Below are 26,488 nucleotides of genomic sequence, written 5' to 3' on the forward strand. Positions count from 1 at the left end.
TCTCAGTGTATTCTAGGCAGGTGGTCCTGTTGTGGCGTGTCTCAAACATGCAGATTCTAACTGTGTTGCTGCGTTGCCGCTTGTGCGTGCTGCGTGGTCTTTTTTTTTCTGCAGGAGATCCCATTCTACCACATCTGGAATGGTTCCCAGCGGTACCTGCACTGCACGTTCACTCTGGAGCGGCTCAGCCTCAGCACCTGCGAGCTCACCTGCCAGCTGTGCGTGTGGCAGGTGGAGGGGGAGGGACAGAGCTTTAGCCTCGACTTTAACATTGCCAAGGTAATGTTCAGCATAACTAACTCGCTCAGAGCCAACAAGTGATTATCTTAGTCATAAAGGAATTGTTTTTCTGCAGTGCTGAGACAAAGGGATGTTTTCTGAAGGCTGTGCTGTATGGCTCTCATTCCTACCAGGACACCCGAGCTGTGGACACTGAGTTCCTGCTAATGGACAATAACGCCACAGCTCTGGCAGGGCCCAGCGCCTTTCAGATCCCGTACCTCATCAGGCAGAAGATCTGCAGCAGCCTGGATGCCCCCTGTCCCAACGGAGCCGACTGGAGAATGCTAGCACAAAGACTTAAACTTGAGAGGTAAATACCAGTTGCACAAGACCATAATACCTTATCTGATCACTGATCCCTGGAACAGGCAGCTCTGACATAAAGGCTCCGCAGAAATGCAGCAGAGCCTCGTTTATCCAAACACCAAACACAGCAGTATATGTGCACTACTTGAATGCAGGTTGTTCAAAATAACGAACATGCAATCACACTTTGACACTATCAGAATATGATTGTGAGATATTTTTCAGATATGACTGATGCCATATTTTGAATGGCACACACACAAGTTTCAGAGGCAAAGAGTGATTTTATTTTGATTTTATTTAATGTGTATGCTATAAAACATATCATATAGTCTCCAGATATGATCCAGATTTTGGCAAGAATTTAAAAAAAGATTTAAAATTGTCTGGTGGCAAAGTAAAGAATTGAAAATATTCTAAATAAAGTGTACACTTAAAATGATACTGATTTTTTCAGGTGGACGTTTTTAAGTGTCTAAAATACATTTTGCTGCTAACCCTGTCCACAGCAGTATATTATTTAGCTTTCATGCTGCTGCCATCTCCTCTTCTCCAACCAGCATCTACTGTAGCTAATATACTGACTGTTGATAAGAACCTCATGCAGCATCACTTCAAATAATCTGAACTTTCCCTGTAACATGTAAGTATGAAATTGTAATTGTACAATCAGTGTAACGAGCATCACCACAGTTGAGTGTTTTTTCCTAAAGTTTAGGTAAACAAGGTTCTGCCTTGGCAAACTAATCCCTTATTTGACACAGCTAACATTATAGGATTAATGTGGACTTGATGGATACAGCTATCACTTCTGTGAGAAAACACAACCCCCTTCTTCCTTTTTTTTCTCCACAGGAACAGGTAAGCAGCTTAAAGTCTGCAGCTAAAGTTGTACCTACTACATTCCACTTTGTAATTGGAAAGGTAGCGAGCTAGCTGCCCATCAGCAGCATAAAAAGACAGAGTGGGTTTGGATCTGTGCCGAGCTCGGAGAGTTACTGTACTTTATCATGGGAGCACCTGTAACAAACAGAAGGGAGCCAGGCATTGATCCCTTATCCTCCAATTTAATTTCAAGCTCGTAATGAAATCAAATAGGTACACTTAATTTGTCCAATCAACTTTATTTACCTCAATTAATCACAAAGTGAATTGATGCACTACAGGTTTAACTAGCAATGTTTTGCCCAACATAATCAATTCTCATTTGGGCCTCAGGAAGGAACAACTGCTCCGTTGTTTGATCTGTCCTTAACAACATGTTTTCCCAAGAAGGCAGCGGCTCCTTGGCATTCTGTCATGCTGTTATTTCTGCGTTTGTTTCTGTGTGTGTAAAGTGTTCAGACCGAGCGGAACGGGACCAATCAATAAAACTTAAAATGCCAAGAACCTTTTATTTGATCTTTCTCTCCTAAGACTGTGCAAACGGCTGTGTCTGAGCCATACAAGATAAGCTCGTGTTTCACACGGCGAGGTGAATAAGCGGGGCTGACACGTCGGACGCTAAGCTCTGTCTTTTTTATCTGAATAATGACACAGACGTTTGTTTCCAGAGGATTTTTTTGACCAGCACTTCGCTTTGTTGTGCTCTTCCCAGTGCAGAGGGAAGGCTGTGTGTGCTATAAAATCCAGTTGACTGAAAATAGCAGAGTGACGCTGTGTTCTCATTGCTTCTGTGCTGCCAAAGCAGCCGCGTTTATATCCATCACAGAATGCTTCAATAGGTGAACAGAAGATATGAGGAAGTAATGGACTGTCTGACCTTTCTCAAGGTGAAAATGGACTTTGTGGGCTTCCTGTCCCACCCGGCTGAAAAAAAAAAAAGAAAGAAAAACACTCACACAACATAGACCCCCTTTGTGCCAGGAGTTAACGCTGCTCTCTTTTTTTAATGTCATGTGTGCTCTACATAACAGTTAAGGCCCCAGACATTTGGAGAACAGAAAAAGGCCATTAAATCAAACAAGCGTCTTCGGGTACCGCAGGGATCAGGTCCCACTCAACATCAAATATACAGCTGGCCAGGGCCACCGCTTTGTTGTCATTGATTGGGTCTGATCGTAAAGGTTCTGCTCCTAAAATGGAAAAGGTCACTTCCGACTTAACTGTGAAAGTCCATATAGGATTTACTATACGGGGATTTAGGGCCAATTTCAACATCAAATAAAGAGGAATGAGGCTTATGCTGTTAAGCTTCAAATGAAAATTGCCAGAGATTCTGTGTTTGATGGCAGTTTGAAGAGCGACACTGTGTTCTTATACCTTTTATCATTTTTTTACTTAGTGCTCCAACGCAGCATATCTGGATGTAGCAATAAAACACAATAAAACTTGACATTGACAGAGTTACAAGAAGCAGCAGCACAATAAAATCTTGGCTGAAAAGCTTTTCCTTAGACTCTGTTGGTGTAGAGCAAATGAGAGACTGTCTGTGTTGATACGTGCACACGGCTTGATTTAATAAAAACGTCTCATCGTTCTCTCTCACTGTTATTTCTGTGCTCTCCTCTCCTCCGCAGACACATGAGTTTCTTTGCATCCAAAGCGAGCCCAACCTCTGTGATCCTGGACCTGTGGGAGGCACAACATTTCCACAGTGGCAACATCAACCAGCTGGCCACGGTCATGGCTGACATCGGCAAACAGGAAGCCATGATATTCCTGGTCTCTGATGGCGAGTGCTAACCCAGAAAAGGGGGGGGGGGGGGGACTGGTGCAGAGGAAAAAGTACAGAACACAACAACAACACACACACAAAAAAACAACCCAACAACAATAACTGCAGCAGGAATCGAAGAGCAGAGCTGTCCCAACGTCCCTCCTCACTTCAGAAGATAGTAGAGGGTTTATGTAGGATCGAGTCCCTGTTTCCCATTGAACACAGTAAAAATCTTTAAACAGACCAAATGAGGGAAAAGAAGAGAGTTTGGGTGCGTGGGGAAAGAAAATACCCTTTATTTTTCATCAAAGATCGAAGTTAAATCCACACCATGGTTCTACTTAAAAGGGAAACTTCACCCGCAAATCAAAAATACATATTTTTCCTCTTACCTGTAGTTCCATTTATCCATCGCGATTGTTTTGGTGTGAGCTGCAGAGTTTTTGGAGATCTGCTGTAGAGATGTGTCCACTGTCAAATATAAAGGAAATAGATGGCACTCGGCTTGTGATGCTCAAAGCACCAACAAATAAATTTGAAAATTCAACAGCAGTGTCTCTTCTCAGAAATCATGACTCGGATACTCAAGATAATCCACAGACCTTGTTGTGAGCTGTTTCATGTAGGAACGACTTTCTCTCTGTAGTAGAATCTGCCAGAACCACCTTCTTTTGTGTAATTCAAGTTTTTAATCGAGTTTTCTGTTTTACAAACAACATAATGCAGCATAATACAACACATTACAATAAGTCAAAGAAAAATGATTAACAAAGCAAACACAACAGATCTTGGGATGAGATAATCTAATCTAAGAATCTTTTAATCTTCTCATGTTTCTTTCCTGACATACATTTTTGACCAGACTTGAAACTTAAAACTTCCCTTGGCAATTAGTCCTCACTATTAATGATTCACAGGAGCTCGTGTCTGTCATCAGCTCAAACCATTCATCAACAACAGGCTCCGTCTGACTCATCATATTGTGAAGAACAAACTTTGAAGCACCAATAAATCCTGCCGGTGTAAGCACCTTAAGAAGCACAGCCGGGGAGATTCTGACAAAGGTTTGTGTAACCACTCCCAAATACATTTGACTACTTGTTTCCATAAAGAAGAAACACATTAACAATCCCACAGTAAATGGAGAAAAGTACCTGCTTTATTTCGACGCCTCCAGCAATAATTATCCTCCATAATTCCCATTTTTTTAAGTTTAACCGGTGTATAATAATAATAATAATATACTGGAATTACTTTCTTTCTGCTAGAAACAAAGTAGTTTCTACATGAAACTGGTCAAAGCAACATCTGTGGAGTATGTTGAGTAACTGGGCCATGATTTCTGGAACAAGACACCAAGCAGTGCCATCTAGTTGTGTTATATTCAAGGGAAGACGGATATTTCTACAGCTGATGTCTCCCAAACTCTGTAACTTACACCAAAACTATCTAGATGGAGAAATAGCAGGACAGGCCAGAAGAAAAATGTGTATTTTTGATTTTGCGTTGAACTGTCCCTTTAAAGATAACATTAAATTAACTTCATGCCTTTTATATAAATAGCCCATTTAAGGCTAATAAGGAGCAATATGCAAATGTGATGCTATTACTAATGGCCAATATTGCAAATTCAGTGAATCATTTTTTTTAATTATTTCCATATGAAATAAAAAGGGACGTGACAAACAGTCTTTTCAGGTTCAAGAGAACAGGCGACATATGCAATTGGCAGGTTTGTTATACGACTTCATCTCGGACACTGAGCACATTTCCAACAAGGTCACCAGGGTCTGTGAGCGTCCACTCCCGTCCACTCTACAGATGTACGTCTCATACGTCTCATTATCTGTTTCCACATCGCCGGCTTGTAGCACATCCTGGACTCACAGGTTTAAAATAGATTGTATGTCAGAGGCCCAAAAAAAACCGTCTCATTTTGTTTGTGTGTTGTTTTTAGTCCAGCCGGTATCACTACTGTGAATGTAACATCTTGACATCTTGATCCAGTGAGATGCTTCACAGCTTTCCTGCTTCTAAATCAATATATGTGGGGTTTGGGTTCTTTGAACTTTTTTTTTTAAGGGAGAAGTGAGTAATATCTTCACTAAAGTTATATTTCAGAAGCCATTTTCTATGGAAAGCCTGTGATTTTTTGATCCGTCCAGTTTATTTCATGTCACGCGTTACCCCGATCGTTCATCATGACGTTTTTTTTTTCTGCTTCAAATTCCACAGCTAATGAAGGAGCCATAGGGCCAAAAGGCGTTCCAGCTGCATACATGTGAACACTGAATGTCGTCCAAACTCATTTCTAAAATGACATTTTCCTCCTGATTACATTAATTCTGTAGCAGAGAGGACGTTAAACATAAAAGCATGGCCAAGAGGGTTATTATCCCATATGAATAATGCAGAGCACTTCCCACAGAAGATCTGACAACAAATTCTTCAAAAAATTTTCACCAGATCCGTCATGTTGAAAGAGAAGCATTGCAGCTTTGTTTTTATAATTCATAAAGCAATGTTGGTGGGAATTCTATATTTGCTGTGTGGCAAAACAGTATTTCCACATCAGAGAAAAGCCTGTCTCTCAAAGTTAAGAGTGGCTTATACATAATGTCACGCCTCTGCTCACAAAAGATGCTTTGAAAGGTTTTTTTTTCTGGTTTTTTTTCTAGCCAGCGTGGCAAAAATGATCCCGCAGATTCATGCAACTAATCATAAACTGCAACTACGCGCTTGCTTATCATATTTTGCTACTTTGCATTAATTTACACAATTTTTTCAATTATTATTATAATAAATGGATCTGTCAGGTCGGACACCATAAATACACAGAGTATCTTTAAAAGTCCAGTGGTTCAGTAATTATTCTTTGAGAAGGTGTGAGCAATCCAAAACTAGCCATAGTTGTCTCTCCGTCTGCCTCAGGGTTGCATGTGAAGTCGTCTGTTAAAGTTGTGAAGAGAGCCCCTTTTCATTCTTATTCAAACAGCTAACACAGCCCATCCTACCAGCTCCTGTGGCTTCAACCTTTAACACTGACTGGAGCCTCTTTTATGATTGTCAGATATTTGGAATGTACATTTATGTTTCCTTGTAGTGGGGGAAAATGTGTCTTTTGTTTCTTTGTTTTAAGTTTCTTTATATTTGTGTGGCATCTCAGCTTCTGCTTTAGCCTCTTTTTCAGTGTATTAAACACACGTGTAGCAGCCAATAATGTAATAAGTGCCGTTAATGTAATAACATCAGAATTTTTCTGTTCTTAATAAATAAAAATCAATAATGTAATAACTAGTCAATAATGTAATAACATGTCTGAACCAATAATGTAATAACTTTTAGCACATAATACGTTTACATTGTTGACATCACTATGTTTAAAACAAATTAATAGTCATAATTTGTAGAGACAGCGGGTGTGTGGTCAGGTTTTTTAGCAGCTAGTTGTTTGAAAGAGGCAAAAAAAAAAAAAACTTAAAGTGATAAAAGTGAAGAATCTTGTGACATTATCGGCTCCAGTTATTACATTTTTTGTTTCTTTAACCCAGCTAATGTTAATAACCGATCAAGAATGTAATAATGTGTAACATTATGAGCAGAAAGTTGGTACGTTATTTGTTCAGAAACATTTTTACATTAGAGGCCAAATGAAATAAGCGGGGACGTCACTGAAAAAGACGTTGTTTGGACAGCAGCATATGTCACTCCAAAACCTGTATGTACCTTTCAGCATTAATGGGTGACAGTTACCCATGATGCCATGGGTACTAACACACCCCCATACCATCACATGCTCCTTTTCCTCTGTAACCCAGAGGTCACGATGTCACGTGATTTCTGAAAACAATCTGAACTGTGGGTGACATTTATAAAAAACAAAGTTTCATCAGTTAAAACATTCAAAATATCTTGTATTTGTACTGTATTCAATTGAATTGCAAAATTTTGCACAAAGTCGCAACATTTTTGGAACTGGGGTTGTACATTAAAGGTAACTGTTACATATTTGGCTGCTACACTGCCTGTTGTTGACCAACACATTTTTACGAACCCCTGTATTATCTGACATAGAGATGCCATGAAATCAAATTTGAACTTTTTTTTTTAAATCTACTTTTAAGAAACCCTCGGATGAAGCCCCTTTCAGACAAAAACGGTGATATCACCTTAAATAAACCTTTTCATGTTGAAATGGATCATCGTCACATGTAATATGTAAATACTTTTTCTATACCAGCCGTGTGCTGTCACTTTGCATACTGTATATCAGCAGAATTGGTAACCAAAGTTTTATGAATATCATTTGAGGCCACTACATCCTCATATTGTATCCATTAAATATTGTTTCAGCGTTGTTTTTACTTGCAGCTAGTATAGAATAAGTCAGAGTTGCTGTCATTTCTTTATTTCATTTCCTCGCTTTTGTCTTTGAGGCAAGTTAATGCTGTTTGTTCAAACGGTAATATGTGTCGGTTTATTTTATCACTTTGTAAAGAAATGTAAATTATATTTTAATATGAAGCCAAAAAAAGACACTTAACTGGCGCAGCATTTGTCAAGTCTAAACCGTGACGTGTTTGCCTATATACTGTTCTTTGGCGATCTAGCAGTGAAGACTTTTTGCAGTGTTAAGGGTTTAGAGACTGTTTTACAGGAAGTTTCTATACATATTTTGTTCGTCCTTACTCTGCATATGTCTACCTGATTATTTCTCTTAACTGTAAGCATTTAAATACAAGGTGGAAATAGTCACTAATGCTTAGTGAGTCACTACACTGGGACTGCGCCGAGGCTAATCGGAGAAAGAGGACATCAGTTCTCAGACACTGACGAGTCAGTGTTAACGCAGCATGTTTCTGATGATGAGCCATGGCAGTTGTACAGTCAGACTGTGTGTGAAACTCTATCACCCTCCGTCATTGTCTTGGATGTGTCGTCTAAGCACATTTCAGTAATGTAATTCACCAGCCGCCAGGATGTTCAGCATCTATCTTCACATCTTAACTTGTCCAACAAATCTAACAAATCTGCAATTACCATGTGAGTGTGTGATGAATATAGTTCCCTTCATGATGAAATCTGGGCCTGATAGTTGTGTGTAAGACTCGTGTCGGTAACATAAATGCTTTGTTCAACAGTTTATAAGTTTAACTCTGAGTTATGAAGGGGAGAGTTGTTACATCTCAAAACTGTACTTTTTGTGTCACTCATTACTATTCAGTGTCAAGGACGTGTGTGTGTGTGTGTGTGTGTGTGTGTGTGTGTGTGTGTGTGTGTGTGAGACCGGGTGTGTGCGTACCTCCCCGTCACTCTGACTGAACTGTTTTCTTTTTGAACTAAGAACAATAGACTTCTGTACTTGTGAATGGTTTTTCTATTTAGTTCCTTGATTCAATGTTCCTTGCCTTTCTGCAAGTCAAAAATGCTGTATTTATTACATGCCACAGCGCTTATGCAATTGTATAATCCTTGTTTTGTTTTCTTTTGTTTGTTTTTTTTAACCTTTTGTGTTCCTTATCGTCAATGTAAATTGTTGTCAAAACTTTTGTGGCAAATGGAAAAACTTCTGCTAAGGGAGATTTTCTGTACTTTTTTGGACAATGATATGGATTTGTGGGTAGAATTTTGGAAATTCGTTTCTAAGTGCTTTCAAGTATTTACTTGGCCTTATGTATATATATATCTATGACATTTCAGAAAGGTATGTATAGTAATTCAACCTGAAATTGTTGTAAATAAATTATATATTGTTAAATGAAGGACTGGATCTTTTTACTTGATAAATTAATGTGTTCCTCATCAAAAAAGGACCATACATGTACTACTGCATGTTACAGCTAACTGGTTTGTTGTAGATCAAGCTTCAAAGAGTCGACAGATAAACTGTGTGAGGCAGCTGGATTCACCAGATCACACGAGAATCCATCTTGCCAGCTTCACGTTATCAGTTTGTGATGTGCTGAGGATGAAACTGAGGTTGACACCACTGGTTTAAAGGAAAGGGGTTTTTTTTTTTTATTTGTTAAATCACATTTTTCGTGAATTTGATTAAAAAAAAGGCTGATGTAATTAGCAAAGCTTAAGGACTGTATGCCAGTGTGTCAAACAGCTATCCTGGGTCTCTTCAGAGATACAAAAAAGTGAAAACAGCCCATCTAAAGCTCACTAAATAACACACTATCTCATTGGTAGTTTTATTTGTACACAAGCAGAAATTTAAAAATGATTTTTGTGTTGGTAGAAATAGTTATTTGTAGAAACTATTTCTTGACAAGCAGCAGTTAAGTCTGCACATTATCTCTGGTTACCTGGCAACCTCACACTGAAAGGTCTCTGGAGTTCAAGCACACGACTCCCTGTAAAACTCCCAATTTCATTTTTACTTTGTTGTAGCTGGCAATTATTTGATGTTCACTTACGACCTGTTTGACAAAGTGGGGTCTGAAGAACGTGTTTGGTTTGATGAATGCATGACAGCCTGATGCCTGAGATATTCCAAGTAAAACAGCACTAGAGACTGTTTTTTTTTCCTAGTTTTCAAGTATTATTTTGATGTTGGTAAGCTGATTGAATCCTAACCGGCTGCTATCGAACTATAGTTCATTTAAGTTCTTTATCATTACTGTTCTGCAAAACTCTCACATGTGCACTTGATTCAGCACAGGAGCCCTCAATGTCACTTTTTTGGACAGTTGGCCTACTTTCTATATTCTATTTATTATTTTCAGTTTTCAGTTGCAGTTTGGTTAGGTTTAGGCAAAAAAACTGTGATTAGTAATACACCAAAAACTGAGGAGTCCAAAAGTTAAGACTTGTTTCTTGTAATTCATCCAGTTAGGAGCTACTTTTAGCCTCAGGATGTTTAGTGAATTCAGCCTCTGATCTCATTTAGCTAACTTGGCAAGAAAGCAAACAGGAGTACAAAATGACCAAATGTACACTGGTTAGAACAATTTGTTTAACATGGCTAACATCAACTCACATGTCTAATGATAAATCTCCACAATATTTTAGATGTAAAAATAATTTTACATCTAAAATATTGTGGAGATTCACTCAGGTCTTTGTTACATCCATGAAGCTGTTTGTGTGAAGCTTGATTTTTAGTACTTATTGCTCTCAAAACAAAACCTTAGACAGTCCATTATCCTGTTGTTGGGGAGCAGGTGTTGGTGAGAGCAAAGACAGCCAAAACATCAGACAATGGAAAATCTTACAGATGGGTTCAACCTAGAAACACTTCAGCCGCAGCACATGGTATTACTGATTAATTTTATTTGAAACATCCAGCAGCTACAAAAACAACACTCACAGGCCCATTCTGAAGCAATATAAATACATATTCAGCCATGGCTTGAAAGTACTCTAAGGAACAATCATAACATCATAGTAACATGAAGGATAAAGTCGCCTTTTGAGGTTTTTTCTTACATTAAAATTTCCAATAAATGATATTTTCCAAAGCTTTGACAAATCTCTTTACCTTAGAAACATTTAAAAACAATAAAAACACTTTCTTTGTCACTCACCTCTGTGACTAGGAAAATTGGATCAATTAAAGATTATTACATGACTCAGAATTACAGTTATTAACTGCGGTGTGTGCGCTGATTTGCTGAAGCCAAAGTGATAAGTAAAGCAGTTAGTATTTGTGTGCAGAGGTGCAGGGGTCCAGTCAGGCAGAAATGGGACACCCCCCCTTTCTGCTTGACTGGACCTCCATTACGTTAATAGGCACTGCGGTAAGAGTCGGTGAGGGGGCCGGGGTCCTGAATGGGGCCACCACTTCTCTACACTTAGTACGGGAGTAGTGGCAGATCATTACTGCAATATGTAAGATTATTAGAGGCTAAGTAACTCCTCCAACTTGGAAGATACTGACCTGATCTTACTTCAGAACGAACAAGGAGGAGATTAGTACAATTCTGAGAATTTCTCACTAAAAACTACAATTAAATCTAGACGAGCTGCATTTTTACTGTCCAATCAAAAAATTGACTCATAAGTCAACAAGTTAGTGATGACATGAAATAATTCCTTGACTACTTCCAGTTATACAACACAGTAGGGGTGTCACAATTCTCCAAATCCAGAATTCGATTTGACTTTCAATTTTAAGGTCATGATTAGAACCAATCTTCGATTTGTACATATATATTTTTAGCAATGACGGTTTGACAGACCATTGGTTTTATGCCCTGGCAACTGTTATTAGGGAATTTCATGGCAGCCCTGATGTCCACGGTCGCTGTGCCCCCTCAGTTTTGTCTTACGCCTCTCAAACAGTGACATGCGTTGCGAAGCCCGGCCACACCGTCTCAGCTGATTTTGCTGTTTTCTCCTCTGCCTCTTTCCTGGCAACTCAGTTTTCAGACACCAGTGTCTTTGGTTGAGATTCTGATCAACTGCACAGATAAACACTGTTGGATCTGATTTACAGACGTCGTTATAAATCGCTGGAAAACAGCTATTTAAGTGTGATGCAGAGACAGGACGAGGAGGAGGGATCAGGACGAGCACAAGTACAGGAGCATGAAAATATCAACAGAAGTGTCGATGTGATATAAACTGTCTTTGACCATGAAGCTTAATGTTACTCCACAATTGACTTGAACTGACGTCCTCTGTCCCTGCGCTTAGCATTGACAAATTGGGAGAATAATTAAGATAAAATCATCCTTAATCCTGAAGTTTAATTTATTATTTCCATGGACTTCCGTGATTCATTGTAATATTTGACGGCCTTGCTCCCCTGACATTTTGCGTTTGTCCCCCCAAAAATTGACAATACCAAAGGCCAAATGGCCTGGCCATTAAAATAATGAAATTTCAGGCCTGACTGTCATTTACATTTTCAAATTCTCTTTAAAAAGATAGAAAAGTGCAGCTGCAGGCTACGCAGTGTTTGAAGTGTTTTTTGGAGTGTTTTTTTTTACCTTCTTACATGCATCGGATGCTAGCCAGGTGGGGGTGGAGAGAACAAGGAGAAACGAGGAGAATCACTGATCCTGCTTTTGATTTCAATCCATTTTTGATTTGTTTTCAATTTGGAATTGAAATTGTGACAACCCTACAACACAGCATTTGGTAACACAGGCAGTAACATTTGAACTCTCCTAACAGCACACAACTTTAACATTAAGCCTCAAATATAGAAACAAAGTCTGAAGAACAGAAAATAAAAGACGGAGTTTTAACTAGGTGTGTGGATGGCAAGAAGAAATGTAAAGTGTGTACAAGTGTGCCGGAGGGCGACGTGTGGTAAAGAGGAGGGAGAGGGAGAAGGGTTCCTTCCTCTGAAGATGAAGCTCGCTCGCTCGCTCACACTGGAGCGAAGGCATGGCCTTTGCACAGAGGCTTATCCTTCTTCGAGTAGAACGTCTTCCCCTCCAGGTTGATTTGGCAGAGCTTTAAAGATGAAAGGAGACACACAGACAGTGAGAAACAGATTGGGGAAACCAGGGCAGAGGAGATATCAGACCTCAACATTGCCAATGTGAATTTACACAGTTTTCTACTGTCCAGAGCAGGTACATATTATTTACTTGACTGCATTTACTTTCAGTTTTCTTCACAGACTGAGAAGGGAGATGGAGAGAGTGATAGACTGCAGGTGACAGGGTAAAAGAGAGACAGACGGAGGGGAAAGCTTGAGGTCCAAAGATGGTGGCAGATTTTTTTTTTCAGGTGGCATTGTGCTGGGACAGCCAGAAGAGATGGGGGCAAAGAGAGCCCCACAGGGAGCCGTATCAATCAAAATGACTTACAGCACAGACGAAGCACGTATCGTGCCAGCTGTAGCCCAAGGCCTCCAGAAACCGATCACCGGCATCAATCTTAAAGTCACAGCCGTGGCATTTGGTGCCAAACATCTTCTCATAGTCTGCAGAGAGAGGGAGAGGCAGTGAGCGGCAGAGATAATGTGAGATAAACATCAGAAAAACATAACATGCATAACATAATAAAATAAATCCAAAAGAGCTTTTATCATCCTCGAGATCAGGTCAAGCATCCTCGCTGGCCTCCACAATCAGCATATGTAAACATCACTTAACCTTTTTAGGACGTTCTGGAGCACCAAGTGTGAGATAGGTTTCCACCTCTTTCATCTTTTTACAGAACGTGTGGCTTTTCAACTTGAAGAGGGGTAATATCCCACTACACACACACACACACACACACACACACACACAAACACTTAAAGGGATAGTTCACATTATTTCATGTGGGGTTCTATGAGGTACTTATTTATAGTCAGGGTATTTACCACAGTAGAGGCAGAGAGGGGCACCAGTATGGAACCCAGTGTGCTGCTGTGGACAGGGTCAACAACAAAAGGTATTTTAGCCACTTAAAAGGTCCAAAAACATCAATACCAGTTTAAGTATACACTATTTTTAGATTTTCACAGCTTTACTTTGCTGTCAGCCTTTTTCTGATTGGAAATCGCGGTTATATAACCCAGACATCACACTTTCTAAAAACCAATCAAATTCCAGGGTTGATATCAGTAATTTTACTTCCTAGAACACGAAAGTTGCTCGTCTACCACGGCCTCAATCAGTTTGTTTGTGTTACTGTGCAGAAGTTGCAATGTTGCAATCACAACAATTAACACAACTTCAACTAATCCCCATGAATTCTGCATGACTTCGCAACTCTTCTGCAAATCTGACCAATTACTGTGGCTTCCTGCAAGTTCCACCAATCACAGCATTCCCCAACTCAGTGTTTTATTATTTACTTTTTTTTTTAATCTTGTCACAGGTACTAAAAAGAACATAAGGTTTGTCATTGTTATTTATTATCAATGCACACTTTTATAAATTTATGCTTGCTATTCTGAGTTTGAGCTCCAAAAAGATTTTGCTTCTTTGTGGAATTTTTGTCAACCTGAGTATTTTTGGTGAGGTTACTTTTAAGAGTGTACAGAACAGAGTGTAATTTTATTCTCCCTGGAACAAGTTGCCTTTGATTTTTACTGAATTATACCAAAAAAAAACAACAACCACAAAATAATTGCAAAAAACAACTAAAAACATTGCAACATGCATCATATTTTTTTTTTTTTAGAAAAACTGCCATTTTACCCCACAACAATCCCCCCCCAAAAAAGCCAGCAAAATCCTGTAGGGACAGATTGTGTGACTTCAGTGTATCTGAACTATGCTTTTAAAACACCCATCACACAACAACACAAACAAGGCAACTGTAGATCAGCAACCCCCGTGTTCTGCGAGGTAAATTTACTGATTTTGTCCATGGAGTTTAATTAGTTTGGAGAGAGCGATATTTGGCTTATATAACAGCAGTTTCCCATCGGAAAAGGCTGCCTGATGTCAAAGTAAAGTGGTGAAAATATTCTTAATAAAACGTACACTTTAACAGATACTGACTGATTGATTTGACCTTTTGTCAGGTAATTAAAATACCTTTTGTTTGGAGTTAATACACCGACTTTCAATAAGTACCTCATACAACCCTCCATCAAATAATGCAAATTATCCCTATAAGGATTTGAATGACAGCAATAAAGATGGATGAAGCTGTTCTGAAGCCAAACTTTGGCTCATCTCCCCATCAGGGCATGTGATACTTTGCTGTTTGCGTTATTTTGTCCACCCACTGTACATTAGTGCCTTTCCAGAGTGTGAGGCAGGGATTAGGATGAGGAGGAAATTGCTCCAGATACTTAACTGGATTTGCCAGTCTCTTTCATCACAGCGACTCTGGGGAAAGTGTCAGGTTATAATGCTGCTTCTCAAGACTGAGTGGGTGAAGAGCTGCACAATCCCTGAAAGATGCTGAGGCAGCACAATGTTTATCAGAGCTAAAGGCATTATTCGGAGTATGAGTGCTCAGGTTCTGGCTTCGCCTCTGATAAAGCAGCGATCCACATCAGAGCCTCAACAGCGAGAGAGAGAGAGAAACACGCTGGCCCGCTAAATCATTTACAGCATAATAGAAGAGCATACACCATTCATAAAATCCAATAGAGAAATGTATGAAGTAAACTGGAGCTAAATAGATTATAGCAGATGAAAACATCACACTTTATGATTGACTATGGCACGCAGGAGGAGATTCATGATGTAGGCCCTTGCCAAACCCCACAGCAATAATACAACAATGCAATGTTTTACAAATGGCTTGATAAAAAAAAATATGAAAATGATTCAAGCAAAACTGGAGAGGGGACGCCCTGCAGTGAGCTACTTGTTTTTCACGAAATGCACCCGGCAAAACCTCTGAATCCCCGAGTGGCTGCTTTTTTTTTTCTGTTTTTCTGTTTTGTATCCTGAACTGCACTGTACTTAGCTATGGCATCCATTTAAAGTAAGAAGATTTGCTATCTTTCATCACATAAGCTCAATCGTGATGTCAGCTCTCCCTCTGCTCATAGCGCCCAGTGTAGATTTGCGATAAACGCGCAAGGCTTGATCCATGTGTAAAGTTACAGGGGGTCTTACATGGGCTAAGATGTTCTCAGTTGGCACTGGAACTAATCAATCTGCTCACTGAGGATTTTAAGGCATGCTTTTTTTTCTATTGCTTTTTTCTTTTGCCAGTGTTACATATTTTCTGCTAAAGCATTACTCTTAAATATTGTCTGCCTTTAATTCAGAGTCAGAGTTAAATTTTCTGTCAAAAGTGGCGTCTCTGTGGGTTTCACCGTCTGTTCAGCCACAGTAGATACAGCCGCCATTGTTTTTCTTCAATTCTTGTACTGGAAACCACATTAATATGACATTTTCCTTTGTTTCCAGCAGAGGATTTTTCACCATGGAGATGCCTTCAACTCTTTTATGAAGCCACAATAATGTGTGTTGTATTATTAGGCATGAATGAGAGACAGTCCTTGAGTGAAAGGATAGTCAAACTAAATGTTCTATGAGGTTATTTAACAATATTAATTACTGTTACAATATCCTGATGTTTTAACATTGTCATTATTATTGCTTACATTATTGTTTTCCACCAGATATATGTGATAGGAGCATTTGATGGTTTGCAGGTATCTCACCTATTGTGTGTTTTATTTAGATGTATCTTCCACTGCCCTAAACACTGCAGATGGTCTTGCTGGTATCATGATCAGCATGAAAGTAGCAGATTTGGGTGAAAATAATATTTGTTTTTGTGTCAAAGTTGGAATAAAGTCCTTAATACAGTGTTTAAGTACTTGGGACTGTCCCAAAATTTCCCTCGAAGCTCCTTTTCTTTTAATGTAGAAACAGACAACCTTTCAGCCCACTCACATTTCCAAGTGGTATTATTGTTGGGCAGCTGTGACAAAGACAACAGAGGCGGTCAAAATCTGTTTGTCTGTTGATGTGTGTTCTACCTTCCCATAACCTATCCCCCAGAGCCTCGCTCTGTGAAGAAATTATTAACAGCACTTTTTATAATGAATTTGGGAACAGGCATAAGCTATTGTAATGATGTACACTGCATAGCAACAACATAGTTTTAGTAACAATATTGCTTTGCACCAACAGGGGTTGGTGTCAGGGTGGAGGACGAAAAACGTTAGAAGAAAACATCAGGAGAAAGACTGTTCATTCATATAGTCTATAACAAAGACATCATTTTCCTGGGAAAAATTGTGCCCGGTGGCAGACTGATCAAAGTGAGGCTTACAGGGGACCAGTCTAAATCCAGATGGTGTCATTATTCTATAGCCATTACACCGGGCAATTAACTTTACTTCATAATGAGAAGTTAAACAAAAAAAAGTGATTTCCACTTGAAGATTGCCATCTATAATTTTTGTAATTATTTTAAACTTTTATAAAAGCAGTTTCTATTTAATATGGTCAAGTTAGGGAGTACAGTATGCATTGACTTCAACAGCTCAGTGTTTCACCTTTCTCACAGTAGGGTTCGCCTTCCTCCATATAAAAGGCCTGGTTCCTGATGGGAGTCTTGCAAGCTGCACACTTGAAACACTGAACATGGTAGGTCATCTTCAGGGCGTGCATGATTTCCTGATAACAGGAGAAGAAGGTTGTAAATATTTTATTTTCAGCTCAGCGGGTGTTGCTGAAATATGGGGGAGACTACACACATATATTCTCAAATCAAAGATTACAAACTTTTGCTTTTTAACAGCAACTCTATTAGAGTGTAAAATGTGTCTCCTGGTTAAAAATCCTTCCACATCTCTGGTTTGTGTTTTGATTTTGCTGAATGCAACAGCGCAGCTCTTACCCCTGTGATCTTCTTTTTGCATTTGGCGCAGTTTGGAGCATATCGGTTGTCGTGGCACTTGGTGCAGTAGACAGACCCTCTTTCCTCGAAGAAGCCCCCCTCATCCAGCACCGCCTTGCACTGTGAACACGTAAACTCCTCCGGGTGCCAAGAGCGTCCCAGCGCCACCAGGTATCGACCCCTGGAAAACATATCACACACACACAGACACACACTTTAACAACACGTCAGAGGCATCGTTAAAATCTGCTACACAATTTTCCACTTTAACAAGAAGAAGAAGGACAGCTCCAATAGAAAAGCAGGCACCATTTGTAAAGTGAGGACAAAATCTGAAGACATGTCTTAAGTTATATGATGTACAACCTCAATTCCAAGAAAGCTGGGACATTGTGTAAAACATAAATAAAAACAGAATGCAATGATTTGCAAATCCTTTTCAACTTGTATTCTTAGACTTGTAAGTCTAAGTACTAGACTTGCTTGCCTGCAGTCCAGACTTGTCTCCCACTGAAAATGTGTGGTGGATTATGAAGCACAAAATACAGCAACACGGACCCTGGACTGTCAAGCACTTGAGGCAAGAATGAGAATTTTGCTTTCAAAACTTCAGGAATTGCTGTCCAATCAGTTCCCAAACACTTACGGAGTAAGAAAAAATGATGCATCACTGTGGTAAACATTCCTCTGCCCCAAGTTTTTTGAAATGTGTATTTACAAAAACAAACAATGAAGTCAATCAGTTTGAACATGAATTATCTTGGCTTTGTACTATATTTAGTTGAATACAGGTCAAACAGCATTTGCAAATCATTACACTCTATTTGTATTTACGTTTTACACAACATCCCACTGTTTTTGGAATTGGGGTTGTATTTTATATCTTCATGTGTTGAAAATCAATTCGTCTGTTGAATTCCAATAGTGACCAGAATAAGAACTAAGGTTTCTCTGTTATCTGTGAAATGTGTGAAATGAGATTTAAATTATTTCAAAGTCAGCATAATGCTCGTCTCCACTGATAACAAGATGTCTCTAGACTGTGTTAATTATGCTGACTGCAGTCTGTCATTGTGTGTATTAACTGTCTTAAATGATGTGGCATTTCTCTAACAGCGCTCTGAAAGGCGCAAACATTGAGAGGATTTTATCCTGGTAAAATGAATCAAACTGTCACCACGGACGTGGCACTGCATTCTCACCTTATGATTTTGTTGCAGGCGCCACACACCGGGGTCCTCCCACTGTCCTCGGGTGCCTGCTGCGCTGCCTGCAGGATGGAGCTGCGGTTCTCCATTGGCGTCGGCTGAACCGGCTGCTTGTGCTGGGTCACGACGGTGCTGGTCTTGTCTGGGCGAAAACGGTCAGCGAAATTAGGGTCGGTGACCCATGGCGGTCGACTGGATGGACCTGAGCTGCCTGCTGCTGCAGCTGCAGTCTTGGAGCCTGAGCCAAAAAAAAAAAAACAGGGCAATTTGTTTTGAAATTAAAGCACTTAGAAAAACTTGGCCATGACTTTGAGTAATTTCACAACAGGAGGGGGACACTTTTATCTAATATACACACTCCCACCAGATGTATGTTGTGACAGTCACATTGTAGCTGCTGATGCTCATGTATTGACACTTAATAAGAATCTATTAGCACAACCTCTACTGGATGCTGCTGGGCTTCTTTTTACGCATCAGCAGGAGCAGAAACTCACCATCTGGTTTATCTGCTGCCTGGGCCTTGGCAGGTGAGGGAGTTGGCTCAAGGCTGTGGGGAGAAAATGACTAATTAGAAAAGGTACACACACGCTCACATACACACACCTCTCAGTAACCATGGTTACTACTCAATGAACATCATGTTTGGATACCAGCAGCCATGGTTGTCTCCATTACCTTGTACCACAGATTACCCTCTGCATGAATGATCATAAGTATCATCATCATTAATATTAATCAGAATCAACAGGAGTTTCTCACCTGTTGTGTCAAGACAAGCTGTTTTAGTGTTTAAGAATCAGGTGAATGTTAAAGAAAACACGCTGTAACAGAATTTGAATTGATTTTCCATCCATTTTACATGATTCCACAAGCCTCCTTGAGACAAAATCAATCATGTAATTCAAATGATCAATGCTGCACAACAGATAACACTGTGTGCATTCAGTAGATGTTTTAAAATGGTTCAAGGGCCACTGACTAAACCTAATGAGAGCAATTAGAGACCCGAACATCTCTGATTGATGCACGTCACTCACAGGCAAAGTTGGAGAATGAGAAACTTGGGAAGCGTTACACTGTCAGATTGTGAGTCGGAGGAGTTTCGCTTCAAGCGTGCATGTGCAGAAGTGTTGAAATAAAGAGTTGTTTCTACATTTCAAAGTTCTGTTACCCGCAGCAAGCGTCACTATATTCAGAAAATCTTCAAACCATGACTGAGACAGAAAAACAACTTCTGAGCCAAGACAGTGAGCTCTGGAGATGTCTTATCTTGGGAAAAAAATATAATACTGCCTTAGGCGTCTATCGTGTTTACATCATCAACTGTGGCATCTACAATACACTAATGAAAGATGATGAAATCATCTCTCATTTGCAAAGAAAAAGAGGAAAATGTGAAATGAATTACCCTGAAACAGCCTTGTTCTTTAGCATCGCCTGTATCAGGTTAAGTCTGCCTATCAATTATACTCCTTATGAAGCCAAACAACTAAACACAAGAAGTTACGGAGGCAGCATAAGTTACTGACTTTCAGCTGGGAGCTATCGAGCACAAAGAAAAATAAAAACAGTCTGCTATTTTTCAGCGTACTCTGAATAATAAAGGACATTAAATCCCCTTGCAATAGCAGCGAGATGGCTTGCAGGGTTGGTGACAGAGAGAAAGTTAAATCTTTCTAAATTAAAGGAAGGTAAGACCCCCCTCCTGCTGTACCAGGAGAGTTTTTTGGAGAGAAACTCCAGCAAAACAGAGTGAAAGGAGGAGAGGAAGGCTGAAGGAGAAGGATCTCTGGCGGCTGGGTCAAACAAAGGACAGAACAAACCTGTTTTAGCCTGTTTGACATAGAGACCCTGGGTCAGCTGCCCTCTGCCCCACACACTGGCAAGCCTGCGTTCTGGGACCCCACCGAACAAACTCAAACCAAAAAAAACAAAAACAAAAAAAACATCCTGGTCAACACCGCGGCCCCGGCTACACTCCCTACATGACAACAGGCCAGTGGCTCCGATGCCTCACACACCTCTGAGAGGTCTACTTGGCTGCACCTCACTCTGGTGAAGGTTGCCGGTGCAAATTGGAGTACATCCTCTACAGCGGTTTATTCCCACCTGGAGCAGCCTGGATCATGTTTTCTTGACATTTTCACTGCTTTTAACATCCTCCTCCTCCATCTTCTCAGTGAGCAGCTCAGCGCAATGCAGGTGCACAATTCCTGCATCACAAAATGTGCAGACAGGACAGGGATTTCTTGCCTTCGACACAGATTTTTGGACATGCACCCTATGGAACACTTCCTTGACATTTCCTGTTCACGTACACCTCGGAATTCAGATTCCCCTGCTTTTTTTGTTTGTTTTTTGGCTTCCTCTCCGGTGGGATGCACCGACCTGAGCAAAGGGGAAAGTAGAGAAATTTGTTGGCAGCTCAACATCCGGGAGAGAAAAGAAGCAGGTTTTGCTTTTACATGGAGCAAGAAGCCACTGACATATGTCACCCTCCGACAGTGAGGAGGGAAAAAAAGTGTTGCAGCTCTGCAAGAACCTGAATGTGACAACTGACAAAATGTCAAACAATAGTGGGACAGCTCTGAGAGGGCAGAGGGAGACACACCACTGAATATATGCAACAATATCTTTCTGTCATCCACCCTTATTATTTACAAGACACCTTCCTTCATGACATTCAAAGTAACAATCTGTCACTTTTCATTTTAACTATTAGAAACATTCTTTGTTTCCCCACAATTCTGTCACTAGTCCAGCATTTTATACAAAACTGTGGATCAACCTCACACAAACTGCAACATAAACAGACTCAATCAGTTTTGTGTTCTCCATGTGTTCTGAATGAGAGGAAATAAGTCTTAAGGAATCACATGAAGCTCTAAAAATTGCCTAAATATGACCCTACCAAAAATGCCTTTTGACCTTTTAGTCCAGACATTTTGCAAGAATAAAATGGTGGACCTCACACAACCAAAAATCTGACAAATGTTAAGTGCTCATAAAAAGTCTCCTCTAGAACATATAAAAAGTTTGAAGAGATCCAAGTGGTGCTTTCTGCTTCATAAAATAATAATTTAAATACACATCACTATATTAGTGTAGTTATATATAAGGTAACATAAACTGAGACAAATCCATATGAATGTGTGATTAACATTTAAGAAAATTAATTAAATAATTTAACTTTAAAATATTTATGACTACGAAACTGTTACCAGTCAGCGTAAATGTTGCCAATGATGAACAATCATTAATTCATTTTCTGTAACCACTTATTCCATAAGGCTCGCGGGCTGCTGGAGTCTATCCCAGCTGACACTGGGTGAGAGGCGGGGTTCACCCTGGACCACCAGTCACCAGTTCATCGCAGGGCTCCAATGATGAACATATTCAAATAAACTGGTTTTATTACAGAGATATTGCAAGAAAACAAACCGACCAGGTCATTTTGACTCACTTATGCATCTAAGGATTAAGAATTTCCTTTTGCACAATCATTGTACTGCATCCAACTCCATGTCTCATGTAAAACACAGTTTCTGGTCGATTGTGGACAGCACTCAATCCATTGTGTGGACATCAGACAAGAAGACATGCATAAGTCAATTTTTTTAACACGGGCAGCGATGACAAATTCTGGCATCACCATTTTCAGTATTTTCCAATATTTTCCCCCTCTCAGATTTCTTAAGACTTCTGATGTGTTACAATGGTATATTTAAGAGAGTAGAACAGTTGAAAGACTTTCTGCTGCAATTTGCGTGGGGTTATGTCCTGTAACGCCTCTTATACTGTTATCTGCTGTGCTGACATTTCGTCACACAGGTTGGATGGTTGACATTTAGTGTGTGATGAGGCTGTCTGGACAGTCCTGCTGGAACAGACCAGATAGACCTAGCTTAGTTTTAGTCACCTTATACAGTCATTTTTTGACAATTGTAGATTTGGTAATTAAATGGTGATTGGTAATATTATCTAAGACGACAATAGAGCATTACGTTGACTTTCATTTTTAGTTTTCTGTAAGTGAAAAAAATACACAAAAAAAGCAACAGCAACACTGTTGCTTCCTTTAGTGCAATTTATTAGCACATCGATAAGTGACGTTTGGAGCTACTGCTCTTCTTTCTCCTCATCTTCTGATCAACTAATTATTTAGTCAAGTAGTCATAGCAGCCCTAATATTTACCAAACAAACAAACAAACAATGAAGCTGATGAGGTAAAACATGAAATTTATTGTCTCTGTATAGTTTTCAATTGAATTTATATCATATAGGATTAGCAAATTATATCGTCTTTTGGAATCGGTGGTAGTATGTAATGCACACCACTTCTCATTCTCATGTTTCCATCGCAGACTATTAGGACTTATCACCCTGTGAGGAGCAACCATTCCACATTTGTCCCCTGGCCACCCTCAAGGCAAAAGCACATTTTGTAACTTGTCCATGGACAAGGTGTTTGAATAGTTTCTGGTTATTCTTACCCCTAAAAGTTATTTCTTAGTTTTTCTACATCTAAATCAGGGCAATACATGGAACCTAACAATCAAATTGTTTTCTGTTTTTCAAGTCGTGTTTGCAACTATATTATACTGTAAGATCTGTTCTCTCTGATGAAGGCCATTGTACTGCAGAAATCACTGTACCCAGCTGAACTCTAAATATCATCATGTTGGCCTTTTTTTATTAGGATCTAAATACCCTCTGAATATTCTCATGTTTAGGCAAGTGCAAGAGACTACAGTCTGGCATTTCTTCACAGTGCACCTCTGGACTAATTGGATAATTGTGTTTTACCTTGTGTGGGTATGCCTATTTGTTGTTTTTATGCCTGACTGCAAAACAATTTTCTCTCTGAGGCAATAAAAGGAAACTTGAACCCTGATCTTTGAAAAGGCCCGCCATTAATTCACAACTGCATAAATACGGAGGAAACCCCTGCTTCTACATAATCGTTTTTGCTCAGCACACCAAGGAAGTAAGGGAATTATTGTGATTCAGCTAAAGAAATAGAAATAAGAATTGGGTATCAAGTGATGCATCCTTTAAGCTTAAACTGAATAAACAAGAAGAAAAGAGGAACAGAGGAAGAAAGGACAGAGAAGCAAGAGTTGCTTTTTTTCAGAAGTTTTATATTTTTGATGACAGCAGGAAAAAACAAAAGTACAGATTTATCTTCCTTTTCTTTCTTAATGGTTGGAGAAGCCTACGAGATGAGGGGATCAGAAATGAAAAAGGATGAAGAACTCAATAAATGGAAACAGGCAGAGAGAAGAGGGTGAGAGGGAGAGACAGACAGAGATCAAAGGAGGGTCTGAACTTCACAATCAAAGAAGAAGAATAAGGAACAGAAAGGCGCTTCCCACTGTGGAGACCCCCCTTCCCACCTTCCCACCAGTTTACTCCAAGTAACGCAGTGTGAAATGGAAAACAGGGCTACAGACACAGTGGTCCACAGTGTTGTCAACAATCATCAAGTCAGAAAATCAGAGGGAGATCTTACACTCAGGCTCAGTATGCAAGGTTCCACTTTGGGCTTTGTCATCTAGGCTATGTTTCTTCTATTTTTGGTTTGTTTTTCTTTTTAAATCCCCAAACTTCTTTTTCACCCCATCTGTAATCCGAAAGGTGAATGTGTTAACTGCCATTGGACGGTCGGCTATCTTCATCGTCTTTGTCATGTAGTCGTTGCGGTGTGGCTATCACTAGCAGGCTCTGGCTGGGCTCTGCATCCCATGGCATCTAGGATGTCGCTCAGGATTTGATATTGAGGGCGCGAGCAGACCTGTCGTGGTGCCAATCCCTCAGACGGGCATAGCGGGGACTCTGAATCTCAGTGAGGAACTTTTCCCTGACGGCAAGCAACAGAGATATGAAACAGAGATAGACAGGGAGGAAATAGATTGTAGGGGAGAGAATAAATACGAAAAAGAGAGAGAGCAAGAGAGAGAGCAGAAAGTGGAGTAAAGTGCATCAAAAGGTGAAAAAGTAACAGAAAAAAACAGGTGAAACAGCAAAGGCAGAAAAAGATGTGATATGGTTGGAAAGCAAATATTAAACTGAACTTGAAGGAATAGTTTGTCATTTGGGGAGATTATTAACTTTCTTGCCAAGAGTTAGAAGAGAAGACTGACTCTCATATCTGTCAGTTAAATATGAAGCTACAACAAGCAGCAGGTTAGCTTAGCACAAAGACTGGAAACAGGAAGAAACAAATAGCCGGCTGTGTCCAGAGGTAATAAAATCCACCTACCAGCACCTCTAAAGCTCAACATGTTATACATTGTAAGTTTATTTAACCATCCAAAAATCGAAGAGTAAAATAACGCACTGTAGTTCCAAGGGGGGTTGGGTCTCTGCGGTTGCCTGGCAACCTCGCAGTTGTGACAGGCTCCAAGAAATTAGTACACCGGCAGCAAAATAGTCACATGTCAGTCAGTTTTTGTTACCTTTGGACACAGCAGTCGGTTTCCTGTGTTTCCAGTCTTTATGCTAAGCTCAGCTAACCAGCTACTGGCTTATCAGCTGAAATAAAGACATTACAACAGACCTTTTTCACAGCAGCCATTTGATATGAAATAATAGGGTTAACAAAGGTGTAACCAGCACTTTAAATTAAGCACGTCCTATTGTTCCAGGGACAATAAAAATAACACCTGGGACAATTTTGGTACAGTACAGAAACCTATCATGTAATGAAATTATTGCAGTCATGCTTCATGGATATTTTTCATTTTAATTGTGAAGTGTTCAAATTTGAAAAAAAAAAAAAGCTCTACACTATGTCACACATGCATTTACAGACTGTCATGGTGTTTAAAATAAAATGTGTTAACAATAGTTTCTGATTGGAATACTGCAATGTAAATTTACATACACACTCTGAACATAATTTGCATTTGCACTGCACTTTGCAGTGATGCATTTATTGATCAAACATAAATATACAACAAACAGTAACTCAAACAATGGCTAAAACAATAATGAAACTGACTGGCCAAACACTGAGGAAGATTTCAATTTTCCTTTTTTATTATACTATATTTGTTATAAAGAACTACATTATGTAATATGAATGAAAGAACTTCACTTTGGGACAGTGGTTGTTAAGTATGGGACAGTTTAAAACAGAATTTGAGACAGCTGTGGAATCATTGGTGACTCCTGTGTTTACTCCACCATTTCATGTCAAAATGGCCACTGTGAAAAAGGTCTATAGTGTCAGTCTTCCTTATCTGTCTCACAGCAAGGAAGCACATTTTCTCTATGTTGAACTATTCCTTAAAAGGAAAATTACGCCATGAAGCAGATTCTTGTTCTAATAATACAAAGCATGTCCAAATCACAACATGCCAGAATTAAAAGCAGCAAAAAAAACAACAAACAACCAAAACTAGATTCAAAAGTTGAGATCATTTTTAAATAATGGCCAAACTGAAGCTTCCACACACAAATGCACAAACTTAATCACTTGTGACTGAGGAGGTGCATGTGTTCAAATCAACGACACTTAAGTTTTTACCTGGACCTCTTCATGGTTTCATCATCTGGGTCCTGCACTGAGAGATCCAGGAGAGACACACATCAGCATGCCTTACTGATAAAGACACTGACACACCTTCTGTTCTGACAAACAAATAGTCCAACATAAAGACTTACATGACTGTCTGACTACGTACAGACCCAAACACGATAACAGTATACGTTATAATAAATGGCGCTGTTCTTACAGTACATAAACATCATGTGGACGTGCAGTCGATTTGTCAGACTGGTTACAGTTGTGACAAAATAGGTGTCATTTAA

At 39.6% G+C, this 26,488-nt stretch overlaps 2 protein-coding genes across 8 annotated transcripts in view; one reads left to right on the forward strand and one right to left on the reverse strand.

Annotated features, from left to right (window-relative positions):
- unc5a (unc-5 netrin receptor A) overlaps positions 1-9,009 on the forward strand; it is a 195,439-nt gene extending 186,430 nt beyond the window's left edge. For all 4 annotated transcript variants that reach the window (XM_084719449.1, XM_084719451.1, XM_084719452.1 and 1 more), the window contains 3 exons: positions 115-279; positions 414-592; positions 3,108-9,009. In XM_084719449.1, the coding sequence (XP_084575575.1) occupies positions 115-279; positions 414-592; positions 3,108-3,273 (510 nt within the window). In that variant the 3' untranslated portion in view covers positions 3,274-9,009. The remainder of the gene's footprint in view (positions 1-114; positions 280-413; positions 593-3,107) is intronic.
- Positions 9,010-11,930: 2,921 nt separating this feature from the next.
- The window catches only part of pdlim7 (PDZ and LIM domain 7), a 72,475-nt gene continuing 57,917 nt past the window's right edge, over positions 11,931-26,488 (reverse strand). For 3 of the 4 annotated variants that reach the window (XM_084719468.1, XM_084719466.1, XM_084719467.1), the window contains exons 6-11: positions 19,167-19,219; positions 18,664-18,907; positions 17,462-17,642; positions 17,118-17,238; positions 13,018-13,133; positions 11,931-12,658 (exon numbers count right to left, since the gene is read on the reverse strand). In XM_084719468.1, the coding sequence (XP_084575594.1) occupies positions 12,572-12,658; positions 13,018-13,133; positions 17,118-17,238; positions 17,462-17,642; positions 18,664-18,907; positions 19,167-19,219 (802 nt within the window). In that variant the 3' untranslated portion in view covers positions 11,931-12,571. Of the gene's footprint in view, positions 12,659-13,017; positions 13,134-17,117; positions 17,239-17,461; positions 17,643-18,663; positions 18,908-19,166; positions 19,220-26,204; positions 26,242-26,488 lie in introns of all 4 variants that reach the window. The other variant, XM_084719469.1, reaches the window with a different exon arrangement.

The sequence above is a fragment of the Lutjanus erythropterus genome, chromosome 5, assembly GCF_056507025.1.
Source record: "Lutjanus erythropterus isolate fLutEry1 chromosome 5, fLutEry1.hap2, whole genome shotgun sequence".
NCBI lineage: Eukaryota > Metazoa > Chordata > Actinopteri > Lutjaniformes > Lutjanidae > Lutjanus > Lutjanus erythropterus.